At 50.9% G+C, this 19,221-nt stretch overlaps 1 protein-coding gene across 2 annotated transcripts in view; it reads left to right on the top strand.

The window, feature by feature from the left end:
* GRIK5 (glutamate ionotropic receptor kainate type subunit 5) overlaps positions 1-19,221 on the top strand; it is a 55,775-nt gene that overhangs the window by 12,198 nt on the left and 24,356 nt on the right. For both annotated transcript variants that reach the window (XM_036346612.1, XM_036346613.1), the window contains exons 9-12: positions 450-602; positions 985-1,089; positions 1,208-1,315; positions 10,027-10,230. In XM_036346612.1, the coding sequence (XP_036202505.1) occupies positions 450-602; positions 985-1,089; positions 1,208-1,315; positions 10,027-10,230 (570 nt within the window). The remainder of the gene's footprint in view (positions 1-449; positions 603-984; positions 1,090-1,207; positions 1,316-10,026; positions 10,231-19,221) is intronic.

Raw genomic sequence — 19,221 nt, 5'->3', positions numbered from 1 at the left:
CATTATGTGCTCCTGCCTCTTAGACACCCCGCCCTCCCTGTGTATAAACAAATAGGAACATTTGCCCAGCCCCACCCACATAAACATCCCTAGGCACACTGAGAGAGGGGCTGTGGCCATTGTCTACAGCCTGCATCAGCCGTACAGACATGCAGATTCCCAGGTGTACCCTCACCTCAGGCCCATGAACACCCCCTTTGGGGGTGACACAACTGGCTGTCCAGGCACACTCAGACATGCCCTCCCCTGAACAGACACATGGTCACACGCATTCAGGAAGAGATGCTGCCATAGAGGCTTGGCAGCATGCACCCTTTCCCTGTCACATGCATTCCCCGAGAAAGACACCAGAGAGTTGTCTGAGGGCTGGGGGTGGCACCAGGGGGCTCGGGGACTCCCCTGGCTAAGCTGCCTCTTCCCTGTCCTGCCCCACCTCTGCCCCCACTCAGCTGTCGGCAGCCCTGATGTTTGATGCCGTGCATGTGGTGGTGAGTGCCGTCCGGGAGCTGAACCGCAGCCAGGAGATCGGTGTGAAGCCACTGGCCTGTACGTCGGCCAACATTTGGCCCCACGGGACCAGCCTCATGAACTACCTGCGCATGGTGAGCTGGGAGTGGGAGGGCTGAGGGCAATCAGCCTGCCTCCAGTGGGGGACTCACTGTGTCCACCTTTCGGCCCTTTGCCCTCTCCCCCACCTCCAACCCCACCCAACGCCTCTTGTTCCCTCTGCGCCTCTTCCTTGCTCTTCCCTCTGTGCCTTCTTTCCTGGCTTTCCTCTGCCCGCCGGTACTGCTGCGTCCTGTGTCTTTGTTCTATCACCCCGCGTTTGCTGGTGTGTGGTCTTGCTTGTTTAATTGTGGTCCTTCCTGGTCCCTCTCCCTCTCTCTTGTCCCCTCCACCTCTGTCTCTTTCCCTCTGGGCCTCTCCCACCCATCTCTCTGGGCTCCTGCCACCCCTCCCTCTGGCCACCTCCCACCCTGCTAGGTAGAGTATGACGGGCTGACCGGGCGGGTCGAATTCAACAGCAAAGGCCAGAGGACCAACTACACCCTGCGTATCCTGGAGAAGTCCCGGCAGGGCCACCGTGAGGTGAGCAGGCCCAGGGTGAAGCCAGAGCTCTGACTGGGTGGGGTGGGGTGGAGGTGGAAAGGAGGGAGGGCAGGGTGGGACCCCACCGACTAGAGTACCATACCCCTCTCCTCCCCAGATCGGGGTGTGGTACTCTAACCGGACGCTGGCCATGAACGCCACCACCCTGGACATCAACCTGTCGCAGACGCTGGCCAACAAGACGCTGGTGGTCACGACCATTTTGGTGAGTGGCCCTTATGGGGTGGCAGTAAACGAAGGGGCCTTTCCTGAACGGTGCCCAGCCCAGTCCTGGTCAGGAGGAGGGATGCCTCAGCTGGCAAAGCGCACAGTGCCATGGGGCCGTGACTCATGCACCCAACAACCCCGGACTGGGCCACGGTGTTACCATCCTAATTGCTGCCAGGGCAGGGGAGGCACAGACTCTGCCCTCACAGCCGGTCCAGCCCGGGCTCCGCCAGCCTGCTGTGCGTTTCACAGCGGAGAGGAAGGCCTGGCTCACAGGAGAGCGCCGTGAGCATTCCCGCGTCCACGAGCAGGGCACCGCACAGTGTCTGGCCCATGGAAGGCCCCGTCAGTCACGGTCAGGAGTGGCCATTTTGTCACACTTGCCAAGTGTATTGACACACATGTTCACTTATTTAATGTCCATCTTGAAGATGTGGAAACCGAGGCTCAGAAAGGTGAAGCGACTTGCCCAGGGTCTCATAGCAAGTAAGTGGCGTAGTCAGGATGGAAGTGAGTCTCTGAGGCCCAGAGCCTGTGCTCTGAATCTCCAGTCCTCTCGTCCCCTCATTGTCCTGCAGCTCACTGGTGCTGCTGCTGCATTTGCCAGACCAGAGCCAGGCCTTGTGGGTCAGGAATATTCACTGAGCACTGATCTGCACGGGCACTGTGCTAGGCCCTTTCCAGGTGTCACTCTTTAAACCTCTCAGCTACTCCATAAGGTTTGTCTTATTTTCCTTCTTTTGAAGGTAAGGCAGCAGGCCCCACAGCAAGTCCCTGCTGGAGCTGAGTGTTAGTCTCGAGGCCCTGCCCTCTCCCCTGCAGCCCTGCCACCCGCCGGGCACAGCGGCCTCTAGGAGGTCAGGGAGGGGTGACACACAGGATCTGGTGAGCAGGAAGCTGTCCGGAGCAGCTGGGCTTAGAGGCTGGGCATGCCGCAGCCATGCTCTTTGCAGCAGCCAAGTCCCTGGCCCACTGGCATCCACGTCTTGGGGGTCCCTCAGTGCCTCTGTGAGCTGAGCTGGTAGTGCTATGGATGCTGAGGTTGAAAGCATTACCACAGGTTCCACAGGATGTCAGAGGCCCCCTAAAGGAGTGTCAACGGGCCATTCCCTCAGTTCCTAGGGAACTTCTGATCTAAAAGTGGACTTCGAGTCCCTCTGGAGAAGGGCCAGTGATCCTGCTGGGGAGGGACAGATGGCCTGCAGACAGGAAACCAGACACTTCGTAACAGCCTCACTGAGAGCCCTGAGGCAGGCTGGCTGGCTGGCAGAAGTCGGACCTCCGTGCTTGTGGGAGTGTTGCCAGTTCCAGGGCCTTCCCAGGGCCTGAAGAGATAGGTCCTTGGTGGGGAGCAGGGGCAAAGGTCAGGGAGGGGGTGTCAAGAGAGCAGAGCCATGATCCTAGGGCAGGGGTGGGGAACTTTTTTTCTGCCCAGGGCCATTTGGATATTTATAACATCATTTAAGGGCCATACAAATGATCAATTTAAAAATTAGCCTGCTATACCTGGTCAAACATTTAATTAACTCTCCCCTAATGCCTGACAGGACCAGACCAAATGATTTCGCAGGCCTTGTGTGTCCCTAGGGCCAGACGTTCCCCAGCCCTGACCTAGGGACTTCGAGCTTCTTCTCACACTTACCTCTTCTCCCCAAGGCCCATAAGCCAGTGTTCTCTTCCTGATCCTCTTGATGGATTCATTCATTCCACAAATATTTTCTGAAGCTGCTGTGTGTCAGGCTTTACACAAGTTCTGGAGGTACAGGAATGAGTCACACGTGGCCTCATGGTTTCCTTACTTTTGAGGGGAGGGGATCCCAGTTCAATGGAGGAGACAGGCATGGACACAGTCATTCTCACACAGAAAGGAGGGACTGACTCAGCTGTGGAAGGCCCGAGGGGGGCTTCACAGAGGAGGTGGTATTAGACTGGGCTTTAGAAGCTGCGTAGGAGTTGGGTGCACAGAGGAGGCAGGGTGGGCATCTGGGCAGCAGGAGCCACAGAAGCAGGGGCCTCAGGAAGCGTTTGTCAGATTGGACATGGAGGTAGCTGGCTCCGTGTGCATAGCCAGATGTGCCTGCTGATTCACTAACATTTTCTGACTTGTGTTTCTGGACAAGGGCCTTTGTCAGATACTTGGGGATTCAGACGAGTCAGTGTGGACGCCTGGGCAAGATGTAGTCAGGACTTGTCTTACGCCCGGCTCTGTCCTCAGGGCCTAGAGTGGTGCCTGGCACCTAGTAAGCATGGAGGGGTGGTGAGTGCTGCAACAAAGGTGGGAGGGTCTCTGAAGGACTCATTTATGCTTATCCTGTACCTTGAAGGTATTGAGTGAAAGGGGCGGGGCCAGATTGGAATGTCAGAATAGCTCCTGGGTGCACAAGGGAGGCTGAAGGAGAGGGAGGTGCTCCAGGTGGGGGAGTACAAGGCCTGAGCTGGGCTGGGCTGTTGGCAGGGAGGGGGATCTGATGTGGGATGTTGAGAAGCAGTGAAGATAGGGTGTGGTGCCTGTGATGCCCAAGGGCTGGGCCAAGGGAGGGAACAGGAGTAGTTTCTCAACAGGGTGGGAGTGTCCCTGGGGTGGGGCTCACAGGTCTGGAGTTGAGGGAGGGCTGGCTGGTGGCAAGTTGAGAGAGGCCCACAGGAAGGTGAGGGTGTAAGAGGAGGCCCCAGGAGGTGAGGCTGTGCAGGGGCCTCTCCTCAGGCCCTGCTCCTGGAGAGCCCTCACTTGGTCCCCATGATTCCCTTCATCAAGCAGCTGTGATGTCGCATCCTGCTCTTTGGTGCCTCTGGGTCAGGCATTCCTGTCTTCACTGCCTGCCACTCAGGTTGTCCATACTTTCATTTGTACAATGGGTCTATTAATCTCATTTTGAAGGGTTGTGGGGGGACTGCATGAGATCAGAAGGCACCCTTGGTGGCGCCCAGCATGATCGTGGTAAGCACACACGAGTCCTTTCCCCTTCTCTCTTGTGATCTGGCATCCTTGATAAAAACATCAGTCATCTTGGCTGATGTCTTTGAGCACTTAATCTTCATGGCAGCTCTGAGTTGGGTACCCTTATGGCCCCTGATTTTCAGATGAGGGTTAAGTGACCGCCCCAGTCACCCAGCTAGAAGGTGGCAGAGCCCACATACATTTCCATTGCACTACACTGCCTTGATTTGCCTCAATTTTTGCTCTTTTCTGAGCCCAGAGGACTGCGTTCTAGGCCTGGCTCTACCATTCGCATGCTAAAACCTGGTGGGTGTCTTCTCTCCATCCTCAGTTCGTTCCTTTAAAGTGGGGGAATTGAAATGTTCATAGAGTGAAGGGGCTGGACTAGATCAGGGTTGTTTAAACAGCACTCCAGGAAGTCCTGGATATGGATTTGGGTCCTGGGTTCACGGAAGGCATGCAGCTTTCGAGGAATGTTCTAGAACCCACCCTACTAATTTTTTTGTTTGTTCTTAGTTTTAAGAGAATTTTATTGAAGTGTAACATGCATACAGAAACGTGCACAAATCCTAAATGTAGTGCTCACCGAATTTCCAAAAACTGAATACACCCATGGAACCAGCCTTCCCACCCGAGCCCTCCTCATGTCCCTTCTGGTCTCTGACCCTCCAGAGCAACTACCATCTCAACTTCCATCACCACAGATTAGCTTTTCCGCCTTTGAACTTCATGTAAATAGCTTCATACCCCATGTTCCCTCTTTTGTCTGGCTTCCTCTGTTGATGTGTTTGTGAGATTCATCCATGTTGGATTAGTTTGGTTTCATCGTTACATGTTCTGTTCTATGAACGTAACACAGTTTACTTAGGAGTTGTTTCTAGTGTTTTTCTATTATGAAAAGTCCTGCTATGAACACCTACTACATGCCTTCTGGTGAACACAGCGTTTCCGTCCAGTGTTCACCCAGGAGTGGAATTGCTGAGCTATCAGCTTTAGGAGATACTGCCGAAGTGCTGTCCGTAGTGGCAGTGCCACTTTGCACTCGCACCAGTAGCGTGAGAATGAGCATTTCAGTTACTCCTCATTTCCCCCAGTGATGAGCATCTACAGGACCTAATTACACTCCGGTGTTCACCTGCATTTCCCTAATGATCAGGGAGGCTGACCGCCTTTTTCTGTTTGTTAGCTATTTGGAAATCTTTTGGGAAGTCTCTGCTCAAGTCTTTTTCTATTTTTTAAAAATTGAGATATATGACCTTTTTATTGATTTGTGAGTTATTTATATATTCCTTCTATAAAGGATACTATCCTTTGTAGAAATATGTATTACAGATGTCTTCTCTCACTTTGTGGCTTGCTTTGCCCTCTCACTTGTATGTGTCCCGTCCCCCCCATGATATATTTTTCAATCCTCACCTGAGAATATGTTTTTTAAGTTGATTTTAGAGAGAGAGGAAAGGAGAGGGGGAGAGAGAGAAACCTCCATGTGAGAGAGAAACCTTGATTGGTTGCCTCCCATGTACATATCAATCAAGGATCGAACCCACAACCTTTCAGTGTATGAGACAGCACCATAACCTGAGCCATACTGGCCAGGCCCCCCAGTGATATATTTTGATGAAATTTTATCTTTAAAAAAATAATTTATTGATTTTTAGAGAGAGGGAATGAGAGAGAGAAACATCAATCGGCTGCCTCCTGTGTGCTCCCCACCCAGAATTGAGCCACAACCCAGGCATGTGCCCTGACCGGGAATCGAATTGGCAACCTCCTGGTGCATGGGATGATGCCCAACCCACTGAGCAACACTGGCCAGGGCAATGAAAATATTTTTAATTTTACTAAAGTTCACTTTATCGTGTTTTTTTCCTTTATGGTTAATTCTTTTTGAATTTAATAATTCTCTGGACCAAGGTCATAAAGTCTATTTGTTTTCTAAAATTAACAAATTTTCCTTTTATATTTGGATCGACAATCTACCTGGAATTGATTTTTATGTATCATGTGAGGTAGGAGATCAGAATACATTTTTTCCCCATATGAATATACTTGGTTGAACAGCACCATTTATTAAAATGGTCATTCATTTTTAAAATATATTTTTATTGATTTTAGAGAGGAAGGGAGAGGGAGATAGAAACATCAATGATGACAGAGAATTATTGATCGGCTGCCTCGTGCACTACCGCTACTGGGGATCAAGCCCACAACCAGGCCTGTGTCCTTGACTGGAATTGAACCTGGGACCCTTCAGTCCGCAGGCCGATGTTCTGTACACTGAGCCAAACCAGCTAGGGCAAAATGGTAATTCTTTACCCTTTCACCACAATCTTACCTTTGTCATAACTGAGTATCCGCTCATGTGTGGGTTTCCCACATTCTGTTCTTTTTTTTTTTTTTTTTTTTTAATAGACTCCAGGCAGACTTTTTTTAAAAAATATATGTTATTGATTTTTTACAGAGAGGAAGGGAGAGGTATAGAGAGAGTCAGAAACATCGATGAAAGAGAAACATGATCAGCTGCCTCCTGCACACTCCCTACTGGGTATGTGCCCGCAACCAAGGTACATGCCCATGACCAGAATCGAACCTGGTGTCCTTGAGTCCGAAGGCCAACACTCTATCCACTGAGCCAAACCGGTTAGGGCCCACATTCTGTTCTTCATCCATTTGACCAGCTTTGCTGTCATGCCACATTGTCTTACATACCATATCTTTAAGTTAAGTATTAATATCTGATGGATAAATCCTCCGGTTTTCATGTTCTTTAGAATTGCTTTGGTTCTTGACCCTTTGCATTTTCACCTATATTTAAATGTCATACTTCAAAAAATTTAAATATTTTACTAGTTACTATTCAAACGTCTAAACTGGGGGAGGAACAGACGGTAATATAAACCTAAATTAAATGGAATTCAAAGAGGGGATATAAGGAGTGAAAAATCAGTGTCCTTTTCTCTCCAGTTCCCCATAGGCCACATCCTTCCAAAAGGTCTGCATATACAAGCACATCCCCACTCTTTCCTTCACAAAGAGTAGCATATTGTACACATTCTGTAGCTTGTTTTTTCCCTCTTAATAGATCTGAGAGAACTTGTTATTTTAGTAGTTGCCTGGGATACTTTGATGACGTCAGTAGTCTTTTAAACCTGTCCCGAATTAGGTTGCTCCAGTCTTTGTTCCCACTACAAGCAATGCTGCCATGATTCCAGGACCTGCGTTTTTGTGTACAGGTGCACAGACATTTGTAGGATGAATTCTTAACCCAGACTTAGCAACAGCCCACTGTCTGTCTGCAGTGCTTCCACAGAAGGTCCCTGAAGAAGCCTGAAAACCTTGGATTAGAGGCTCCTTTAAGAGCCTCGGTTCTGACGGTCTGGGGCTCTAGGTTAAGTCCTACAGCATTGTTTTCTGATCCTGAGTTCTGTTCACAGGCACAGGCCCTCTTTCTGGCCCTATAACCCCAGACCCTGGTCCTGAGGCCTCAAATCCACAACCCAAGTGCCGCAATCTTGAATCTGAGATCAGCTTGGCCTGCTGGAAGGAACAAGGGTATTGGACCCCATAGCAACTGGGTTTTGAATCCCAGATCTTCCCATCTCCCCTTCCCACTGTCCTGCTTCCGCTGTGTGGCCTTGGGCAAGACACTTGACCTCCCTGAGCTTGTTTCCTCCTTTGCATGTGAAGAGGGTTATAGTTGAGCCTTCCAGCTAACAGTGGGAGCTTATCTAGATAACTCTTGATTTTTTATTCTCCAGCTTTGATATCTGACCTGGGTCCCCAGCTCTATGTCTGGGGTCTCCCATGTTGCTCTCGGGTTCTGTCCACTTGAGTTCAGTCTAGCACAGGGCTTCAGAGCAGAGCTTCGGAGTCAGACTGACTGTCCATCTCAGCCGCGTACTCCTTCACTTCTCGGGACCTCGGTGTCCTCATCTCTAAAGCAGAGGTAATAATACCGACCTCCCACGCTGACAGAATAGCTGTCACAGCGAGCCCACAGGAAACACTAGCTGCGCCGCTATTATTAGTAGCATCTCACATTCCTACCCCCAGTTCCACAGTTTTGGATTTGTAAAGGCAGCTTGGTCGAGAGGAAAAAAGCACTAACTTCCCTGCATGTCGTCGCCCCTCAGCTGAAGGGCTTTGTGGAGTCCTGGAATCCAGAGCTCATAACAGGATCTGGCCTCACTGTACCTACCTGTGTAACCACCTCAAGACCCAGAGGCTTGCAACTATAATAATTATTATTTCTCACAATTCTGTGGTTGACAGAGCAGTTCTGCCGCCCTCCCTTGCCTGCTGGGCCTACAGTGGTTAGGCTGGGCTGGGAGGTCCAGAGTGGCTGTGGGTGCTGGCTGCTGGCCAGCACCTCGGTTCAGTCATCCTTCAGCAGATGGGCCTGGGTTTCCTTACATAGTGGTCCCAGAAGGCTGCTCTGAAGGCCCCGGCTCTGGAATTCACACAGCATCACTTGCACGCATTTTGGTGGCCAACGCTAATCTTGAGGCCAGCTCAGAGCCAAGGGGTGGGGAAATCGGCTCCACCTCTGGGAAGAACTGCAAAATATTGCAGCCACGTCTGCCTGAGAGCTCAGTAATGATGTGCTGAATAACAGAGGTGACATTGTGAGCCTCAGTTTCCCCATGTGTGAAATAAGTGTAATAACCCCTCCCACCAAAGGTCACTGAGGAATCCTGAGAACACATGCAGCACAGGGGCTGTACTCCGCAGGCGCTCAGCACATGCTCACTGTCGTGGCTGTTATTGCCAGAGCTCTCCTGGCTCTTTCCTAAGCTCTGACTCCTTTTGTTCCTAAGTCCACAGAGATACCACACAAACAGCCACTTAGAAAATGACTATGTCAAGGTAAGTGTCCCTTTTGTTACGGGCATCTTTGGAGGCCTTGTCCCACCAACACTTGGAGTATTCTCTCAGCTTTTGCACTTACTTGGCATGATGGGAGTCAGTGGAGCTTTGCTCGAATACATAAATTTGCTCGAATCCCTCAGAAATAAGCATCATCGTAAGAACCAGCTCTAGGCCAGAGATTGCAAACCGTCAGGTGTTTGTTTAGCCTGCACAGCATTTAAAAAATGATAATAGAATTTGAATTGTGACTAACCTTTATAATTAGGAGATCTTACAAAACCACTTGGGTTTCCAAATTCTCTCAACATGGGCCACCTGACATCTCACGCCCATCTCCCTCCTGGTGGCATTGGGCTGGAGCTGAATCCTGGTGGCGACCCTCCTCGGTCCCTTGCTGGCTCATGAAGTCAGTTCTCAGTGGCTCACTACAGGTTGTGGGGAAAATAAATGTGGAGCAGAGCGGAACATAGCAGGGTATATTGCCATCTGCACAAGCCTGTTTTGTGGAACCAAGTCTCGTTATGGCATGTGAGTACATGCGCATATATGTGTGTGGTTTGGGTTACAAAGTAAAAGGAATCTCACTGTGGGTCATAGTCAGAAATTTGAAAGACCTTGTTCCAGCTCAGCATGACCTCCATCCAGTCTGATTCACTCTTAGGTTGCCTACCTCCCTCATAGACATTTGAGATTGAGACAAATGAACGCCAGGGTGTCTGGTGGAGATTAAAACAGCACCTGTGATCTGGGGGCTGGTAGGGTCCATGTGTTTTTGCCCCTGGCTTTCAGGCCTGTTTCCCACTCAGTGGATTCTGGATCTAGCTGCCCAGCCTGGGCTCCAGGATCCTGACCCAGCCCCCAGACGCCGAACTCTGACCCCCCCTTCTCCCTTGCCTCTCCAGGAAAACCCATACGTCATGCGCCGGCCCAACTTCCAGGCCCTGTCGGGAAATGAGCGCTTTGAGGGCTTCTGCGTGGACATGCTGCGGGAGCTGGCTGAGCTGCTGCGCTTCCGCTACCGCCTGCGGCTGGTGGAGGACGGGCTGTACGGGGCACCCGAGCCCAACGGCTCCTGGACGGGCATGGTCGGCGAGCTCATCAACCGGGTACGGCTGCTCTGGGCCAGGGCTGGGGAAGGGGTCACGGCCTGTGGGGCAACGGCAGGTGGCAGGGGGCAGCGAGAGGAATCTCAGAATCAGCCTGGTACATAGCAGAAGAGGAATGAGTCCCTGGGGGCTCCTTACACCCATGGTATACCGTGCACCTGTGTCTGGCTGGTAGGTCACCTCCTATGTCCCAGACATTTGCCAAATGCTCCCCTGTGCCACCAGGGCTTAGCTGGTGCTCAAAGGTTTGAGCGAATGAAAGGGATGTGGAGTGGGAAGCAGGCAGAGCACAAGTAGGTTGAGAGAAAGGCAGGGCTTGGGCCAGGAGAGCAGGGACTGTGCCTCATTTATACGCTATGCTCAGCACCTGCCAGGAGGTCTGGCACATTGCAGACATCAAGTCCGCTCCATCAGTGTTCGTTGAGCACCTACTATGTCTTTGTACCATGCTGGCAGCACAGGTGAGCACAGGGGACCTTGATCCTGCCCCCAAGAGTTTAGTGTCTCCTTAGAATGCAGAAAAGCAAATGACCGCAAGACAGAGCCCTTGGGGCTATGATGGGGGAAGTTCAGTCTTAGAGGAGGATTCTTACCTAGCCAGGCATCCAAGGAAGGCTTCCTGGAAGAGGTGACACCCAAGTGGATACTCAAAGGGTGTGGAGTCAGAAAGATGAAGGGGGTAAGGGAGGAGGGCATTGTTTTCGGAGCTCAGGAAATGGCATTTGCAAAGGTGGGGGATAAGAGAGTGGGGCACACTGGAAGTGCCAGCGGGTCCTGAGTGTGTGCAGGATTTGGATGAAGGTGAGGAGGGAGAGGCAGGGCCCTAGAGGTCATAGGTGAGGATGCACTGGAAAGAATATTTTGGAGTTAGACCAACCTGGGTTTGAGTGTTTAGTGTGTCGTTTCTCTTCTCTGAACCTCAATTTCTCCTCCCCGGGTTGGGGATAATGATATCTGACAGGTTTGCAGTGAGAGCTACAGGAAATGGACAGCACCGCACACATTGCTTGTCAGAGAGGAGTGCCCGTACATAGTTCCTCTTTTTATTCCAGGCACTAGAAGCTGTGGGCAAATGCCCAGAGGCAGGACTGTGCCATGGGAGACAAACAGGCCCCAACTTGGGGCACACCCAGGCAGGTGTGCAGAGCAAGGACCTATGGCCGTGAATGGTCAGGGCAGCCTTGACATTGGACTTGGCTAAGGGCACTGGAGATTCTCACTCTCCTGCCTTTTCCATCCCAGAATTCACTGCATCAAAGCCCCTGAATGTCACCAGGGTAGACTTGAGAAGGCCACTTTGCTTGACAAGGACATTTATCCCATAGGACACAGATTTCAAAAGTTGTTTTGATTGCAGAACCTTTTTTCTAATTGAAAGCGCCCTCAGAACCCTGGACAAAGCAGAGCTGCTCTGGTGGAGGCGGAGGTGGGGTGTCCCCGGGGTCCTGGGTCTATCCAACCCCACCCCACAGGCAGGCCCGAGGCACAGTTCCACAGGCTGCCAGGTTGAAAGCTTCTGCCCCAGGTGGTTTAAAGGCCCTGCAGCCAGAACCTGAGGAGACAGGAGGCGAGGAGTACGACAGCTGGTGCCTAGCACCCACCCCACTGTCCAGTTTCCGCATGACCTCCACTTCCACAGGTCAGTCAAGGCCCCCAGAAATAAGTAGACTCCATAGTTGCCCCCCAACTGAAGTCACTAAACTGGACACCAGTTTATTCTTCAACAAAGAAATAGTGGGATAGTCCTGTTGACAGCTGCATGACCTTGGGCAGAGTCTTAACCAGCTGTGCGTTGGCCTGCCTCACAGGATTGTGGGAGAATTTGGTGCGATGGTACCTGGGAGAGCATAGCACAGATCAGTTGCTGCAGTTGTGGTCTTTAGTCCCATTTGAATTTTGGCGTTGCTGCATAGTAGCTGTGTGACTTTGGGTAAGTTACTTAACCTCCCTGTAACATCATTTCTTCCACTAAAATTGGGAAAACCACAGGTGTTAGCACACAGGGCTGTCATTCACATGAAACGAGTTAATCCAGGTAGGGCCTTAGAACAGGACTGGCAGGTGGTGGGTACTGTGTACAGGTGCCCTATTCATATTATTGTTAATGTTATTTCTATTGGCGCAGCCAGCACATACATATATTCATGCATTTGTCCATTCTCCAGCCACCTAGCATTTATTGAGTGTCTACTGTATACCAGGCCTTGAACTATACCCTGGGGATATAGTGGCCAGGCCTGGCCTGGCTCTTTCTGAGTGGGTTAAAGAGTTTGGTTCTCAGAAGGAGGTCCACAGGATGTGCCCCCCAGAGTTTGAACTGGCTTAAGTGAGAAAACAGAATCAGTGGGGTGGGGGGCAGCAGGAGGGGGGCAGGATGACCAGCGGGGAGGTAGGCCGCAGAGATGGAGACCAGGGGAGGCTGGAGTGCAGGCTGGGGGATATAGGCGAGAAGACGTGGGCATTCCTCCCGTTTCTGGCTCGGGCAGCTGGGCGATGGCAATGACATTTAGGGAGAGAACACTGGAGGAGGAGCAGGCTGGCAGCGCAAAAGACAGGCGGGGTTTGGCCTTGCCCAGGCTCAGCTGCCTGCCGTGGGATGGCCGAGTGTGCTGAGCTTTGCGCAGATGCTCCCACCAACCTCACAGCAGCAGCAGCTGCATTTGTTGACTTCATACCATTTGCCAGGAGCTTTTAAAGTGTTACCTCCTCCTAACAATCCCTTATGGCCCAGAGGATCACTGCCCTCCTACCAGTGTGAGCTCTGGGACGCAGCAGTGAAAGGACTCGCCCCTCCACCCCCACCACACACACACACATACACAGGGCACCCAGGTGGTTCTGATCCAAGGCATGTGCCCTTTACAGACACCCAGCAGGTACTCGGGAAGCCTGCAGCGAGCACACCAGCCAGGCCCTTGGCCAAGCTTTTTGAACATGTGTTAACTCTGACTCTTCATGGCCACTCCATAAGGAGGGCCTGGTATTAGCCCAGTTTTCTCTAATGGACAGAGTGAGACACCAAGGTATCATGTCCAGGCCGCACGGCTAGTGTCAGGCAGAGCCAGGGCTGGCACCCCAACAGGCTGTCCCAGAGCTGATGAGTGACTTCCAGATGGAAGACAGCCCGGTGCACCGGCATCCCCTGAGTCACCCCCGGCCAGGCGTAGGACTCACCAGCCAGTCTAGAATTACGGTCCATTTATTCCACCCAGTGGCCACTGCCGGAATCGGCCTCCCTGCCATCACTGCATTCAGGCCCAGTCCCTCTCACATCCTCCTCACTGGCCTACAGCCCCCCGCCCCCGTCCCCCTCCGCCCCCCTATTCCAGTTTGCCCTTCAGTGGAATCTTTCCACAATGCAAATCTGACCTGTCACTTGCATGCTTTAGCGGTAGCGCCCCAGGGCCTGCAGGATAAAGTCTGGGCCCTCCAGCGGGGCCCTCGAGGCAGAGCAGATGTCTTAGGCTGGGGTCCCAGGAAGTGACTTTAAGGTGGAGCCTAGTAGGCAGGAGGTATATTGGGGTGCCCTGGGAAACCAGCCCTGTGAGGGAGTGAAGGAGCAGCTTGAGCAGAGAAAGGAACTGAGCTATGATGCAGTTATAAACAGGCTTCAGCTGTCCCTCGGACGGCTCTGGAGCTGGGATGGCCGTCGAAGGCATCCCCTGAGGTAAGGGGGAAAGCCTTTATACTCCCACCTATACATCTTTTCAGGGGACTGTCATCAGGGAGGGTCAGGACCTTGGATGAGGGGGTTCTTTCACTCCAGAGCTGAGAGTGGTCGGCCACCAGCACTCTGCGGCTGGGCAACGAGTGCTCCATCCTGAAGGAGAGTCTGGGAGGCCACACGGCACACGGCCGCCAGCTGTGAGCTGGTTAGGAGCCAGGCAGAGCCAGCCTCAGGTTGCACGTGATCCCTGGCAAACCAGTTCATCTCTCTGAGCTCAATCTCCCCTCTAAAACAGGGGGTGATATTACCTCCCTCACAGAGGTTGGTGGGGAGTGGGTGAGGGAGAATGCAAAGCCCCAGAGCAGAGCCCCGATCACGAGGGCCTGTGGGTAAGGAGTTTGGACATTATTTTATTGTGTTGCGAAGCAATTGGAAGGTTTTAAGCAAAGAATGTGCTGTGATCTAATTTTTAAAATTTTTCTTTTTCTTATTGGGGTGAAATTCATGTAATAAAATAACCATCTTAAAGTATACAGTTCAGTGGCAGTACATTCAGTGTTGTACAACCATCACCTCTGTCCAGTTCCAAAACGTTTTCTCCACTCCCAAAGGAAAACCCCATGCCTATTAAGTGGACCCCATTTCCCCTTTTCCAAGCTCCTGGCAACCACCAATCTGCTCTGTCTCCCTGGATTTACCTATTTCATATCTTTCATATCAATGGAATCATCCAATATGCGGCCTTTTGTGTCTGGCTTCTTTCAGCGTAATGTAGTCGAGGTTCATTCACATTGAAGCATCTGTCTGTGCTGCATTCCTTTTCAGGGCTGAATAATCTTCCATTGTATGGATTTGCAACCTTGATTTAATTTTTTAACCTTTTTTTAAAAAAATACATTTTATTGATTTTTTACAGAGAGGAAGGGAGAGAGATAGAGAGTCAGAAACATCGATGAGAGAGAAACATCGACCAGCCGCCTCCTGCACATCCCCCACCGGGGATGTGCCCGCAACCCAGGTACATGCCCTTGACCGGAATCGAACCTGGGACCTTTCAGTCCGCAGGCCGACGCTCTATCCACTGAGCCAAACCGGTTTCGGCTAATTTTTTAACCTTTTAAAAATCATCGCTTTCACTACTCTCTTGAAAAATAACTATAATGGGGCAAGAGTAGAAACAGGATGGTACATTTAGAAGGCCATTGGAGCGTTTGGAAGAGTGAGGATGCTGGTGCATGCTAACGTGGTAACCATGTCAGGCCTACCCAGTGGGGAGAGAGGAATGGAGGCTGACCGCAGGGTTTGGCCGAAGCAGCTATGTGGATGGCGAGGCTGGTTTCCACCATGGGAGGAGCAGTGAGAGGAGCAGTTTGGTGGGGTCGGTGAAATAAGTTATCTCTGGACATGGATCCTTTGAGATGCCTATTTGAAATTCAAGTGGAGAAATACGGATTTCATTGTGCGCCGAGCGTGCATTATTTAACTCACCCCCTGTTGATGGCTACTTGGGTGGTTTCCAGGATTCGCTAGTATAGGCAATGCCACCATTAGCTGGGCCTGTGGATTTGTGGGTGTGTTCCTGCGGGAAGAATTCCAAGCAGTGGAAGCACTGGGTCAAAGGCTATGAATGTTTTTTAGTTTATACTGCCAAATGGCTGTTCGAAAAGGTTCCACCAATTTATATTTCCACCAAAAGTGCACAAGAATGTCAAAATCCCTGCACCCATGCCAACAATGGGTATTATCAATCTTTTTAAAAAGCTTTGCCAATATGAAAGGCTAAAAATGGTATCTTATTGTTTCCTCCTAAATAGGATGTTACGTGGCTGCCTATTAATTCCTGTGTGGATATACTATAATTAGTGAAACATTTTTTTTTACATTTAGTTGTTTCCAGGTATTTTGTTGTTGTTGGTTTCCTGTTATAAGCAACTATAAACAAACATCTTTATGCACAAAAGCTTTGTTTGATTCTCTGACTAGAATGAGTGCGTGAAAGAGGAAGACTCTTTATATGGCTTTGGTTATATATTGTTGAACTGCTCCCTGGGAAGACCACACCGGTTTCTAAACAGACTCCTTCTCCGCACTGAGAGTTTTGATTGGCTTTTAGATATTTAGACAACCCCCTGCCATTTTTACAGATGGCAAATCTTTCTGACTTTTCCTGCTTTGACTGGGGGACCATGGCGAGGCTTATGTGGTCAGGTGATAAATGGAGTGTGAGCCCAAGTTCAACTCAGAATGGGCCTGCCAGGCCCGTGGACCCACCCTGTGTTTTCCAGGTCTTGGTCGTATAATTGGGATAGATGCATGTGGTTGTTGGCAGAGCTGACCTGTGGAGTCAGGGCCATTATGGTAGTGAGAGCCAAGTGGAAGCCCCTAGGACTCCCATCTTTCCCAGGATAGTAATCCAAGAGCAATTCTATATCCTTTGGGGGGAATTGCAGTGATTAGTGCCGCCATTTCATTAATGGCTGGAAAGAAGCGGGGTAGTGATCTCATCCCTGTTCGTCTGGTCTGTTTGGTCTGTGCAGAAGGCAGAGGGTCTTGAAGAATGACTGTGGGTTAGTATAAATGTAATCAGGTGGTGACTCCAGTTGCAGTTGTTGCCCCAAATGAAGTGTCTTTGCTGTAGCAGGTCAACACAGCCCTTGGCAGCTGGTGTGAACTACTGACTTGGCAGACGCTTTTTTCTCTGCGTGGCTTTCCCAGGACCACCGGAAGCAGGCGCACACCCATGCCTTCAGTTTTGCCTCGGGGCAACTTCAACTCTCCTGCTTCCTGTCTTCACATAGGCCTCTGAGAACTTGATCTCAACAGTCCACACAGTGTCGGCTGGCCCACTCCATTGAGCAGGAAGTAGCACTCAGGAAGTGTGTGGAGTAAACCTAACCCACTGCTGACAGCCCACGGTCAGGCTCCAGTCTAGAGACGAAAAGCACCAGCTACTTTAAAGGAGAGAATTCTATGTAAGAATTGTTAACAGGTGGAAAGTTGTTAACCAGCTGGCTGAAGAGTAAAAGGGAAAAATACAAAGGAATCGTGGAAATAGCAGCTCTAAGAAAGCTGAGGGTTGAGGGCACAGGGGAAGAAGTTGGAAAGAGCACTAGCTGGTTTGGCTTGGATAGAGCGTCAGCCTGCAGACTGAAGGGTCCCAGTTCAATTCCCCGTCAGGGCACATGCCCGGGTTGTGGGCTCAATCCCCCGTGTGGGGCATTGCAGGAGGCAGCCGATCAGTGATTCTCTCTCATCATTGATGTTTCTATCTCTCTCTCCCTCTCCCTTCCTCTCTGAAATCAATAAAAATATATTTTAAAAAAGAGAAGAAGTTGGAAAGATTAAAACTTAGAAACTCAGACAAGGGGCCCAAACCAAGCTGGAATGCAGAGCTCAGAGGCTGGTACCGGCGGCGTTTGGTGTGCATTTTTGATTTGGGCAGTCTGAGTTGAGTGTGCTACTTCAGTCCATCTACTTACTAAACAACCCATTTGGCTTTTCATTGTGAGGGAGGCCAAGAGCCGGCTCTGTGCAAGCCGGTCTGCCACGTGGACTGCTGACCTAGCAGATCCAGGGATGTGCTGGCAGGAATGCAGCCACCAAGAGGTGACTCACAGCTTACACGGCTAGGGTTTGGAACAAATCATGCTCTCTTCTCCTTACTGGGCCCTCCTAGAGACCAAACAGCTGCCCTTGGGCAGTGAGTGGCCATGTGACCTGAGCACTCATGGGACCTGGTGTCATCATTTTTGCATCACTCAGGATCCTGCCAGGGGACGAGCCATGCCAGATATTGGAATGAAGAGAATTACTAAGAATCAAGTCATTCACTAAGTAGTTGGGAGGATAAACTTGAACTCCAAGGCAGGGATCAGCAAACCTTTTCTTTCTTTTGAGAGTACTACCTTTATTAAAGCCGGGACAGTGAAACAAGAAAGGGCCAGGATAGGAAAAGCAACAAAGAGTCTAGGCCAGTGATCGGCAAACTGCGGCTCGCGAGCTACATGCGGCTCTTTGGCCCCTTGAGTGTGGCTCTTCCACAAAATACCACGTGTGGACGCGCACGTACAGTGCCATTGAAACTTTGTGGCCCATGTGCAGAAGTCGGTATTTTGTGGAAGAGCCACACTCAAGGGACCAAAGAGCCGCATGTGGCTCTCAAGCCTCAGTTTGCCGGCCACTGGCCTAGGCAGGCTGTTGTCAGCTTACTGGAGACTCAGAGAAAAGGGGGCCTTGGGGGCAGCAAACTTTGTCTCTAAAGGGCCAGATAGTAAATATTTTTGGCTTTTGGGCCATATTGTCACAACTACTCAACTATTCTGTTATAGGAAAAGCAGTCATAGACAATATGTAAACAAATGGGGCCGAAACCGGTTTGGCTCAGTGGATAGAGCGTCAGCCTGCGGACTGAAAGGTCCCAGGTTCGATTCCGGTCAAGGACATGTACTTGGGTTGCGGGCACATCCCCAGCAGGAGATGTGCAGGAGGCAGCTGATCGATGTTTCTCTCTCATCGATGTTTCTAACTCTCTCTCTCTCTCTCTCCCTTCCTCTCTGTAAAAAATCAATAAAATATATTTTAAAAAAAACAAAAACAAAAAAAACAAAAAAAAAAAAATGGGCATGGCTGTGTTCCAATAAAATTTTATTTACAAAACCAGGCAGGTGGGCTGGACGTGGCCTCACCCTTGCTGTCTAGTGTCATGGAGGAAGCAAGGCAGGGAGTGGCTCTATCCCTAGTTCTGAAGGGGTGGGGTGGGGGGGTGTTGCACTTGACAACCAGCTCTGGCGTCCCCAGCTCAGGCTGGTTCTGCAAGTGTTAGGAAGCTGCAAACTGGATTCCTCTGCTGCCTGGGAAGAACCACTGCTGCAGGTGCAGAAAGGATGATGGGGACCTGAGAGTAGGCATGAAGGAGCAGATTTCTTTTCCCTCCTCCAGCCTGCAGCCTCCCTCTAGTGCCCCCTCTTGGCAGAGGCTGGCAGGGAGCCCCGGCAAAGCAGAAGCTCAGTTTGCCCAGAGCTGGTGTAGAGGGCGGGTTTGGGGGGCAGGGGACATCACAAGTGGTTTGGTTGGCTTTTAGGCAGTTAGACAGCAACCCTGTCATTCTACGGGTGGCTCATCATTTGAATTCTTCCTGATTTCACTGTAAGGATTAATCTACTGTTGGCCCCCCTTGGGGAGGAAGTCTCCTCTAAGAAAGAGGTGTCTGCTGGGAAATGAAGGGGGAAGAGGATATGGAAAGAGGGTTCTAAAGGTGAGTGGAGCCTGAAAGGAACTTGGAGAATTTAAGAATCTGTCTGGCCCTGGTCGGTGTGGCTCAGTTG

The sequence above is a fragment of the Myotis myotis genome, unplaced genomic scaffold (genome assembly GCF_014108235.1).
Source record: "Myotis myotis isolate mMyoMyo1 unplaced genomic scaffold, mMyoMyo1.p scaffold_m19_p_19, whole genome shotgun sequence".
Taxonomy (NCBI): Eukaryota; Metazoa; Chordata; class Mammalia; order Chiroptera; family Vespertilionidae; genus Myotis; species Myotis myotis.
This window is presented reverse-complemented; position numbering and strand designations above follow the sequence as displayed.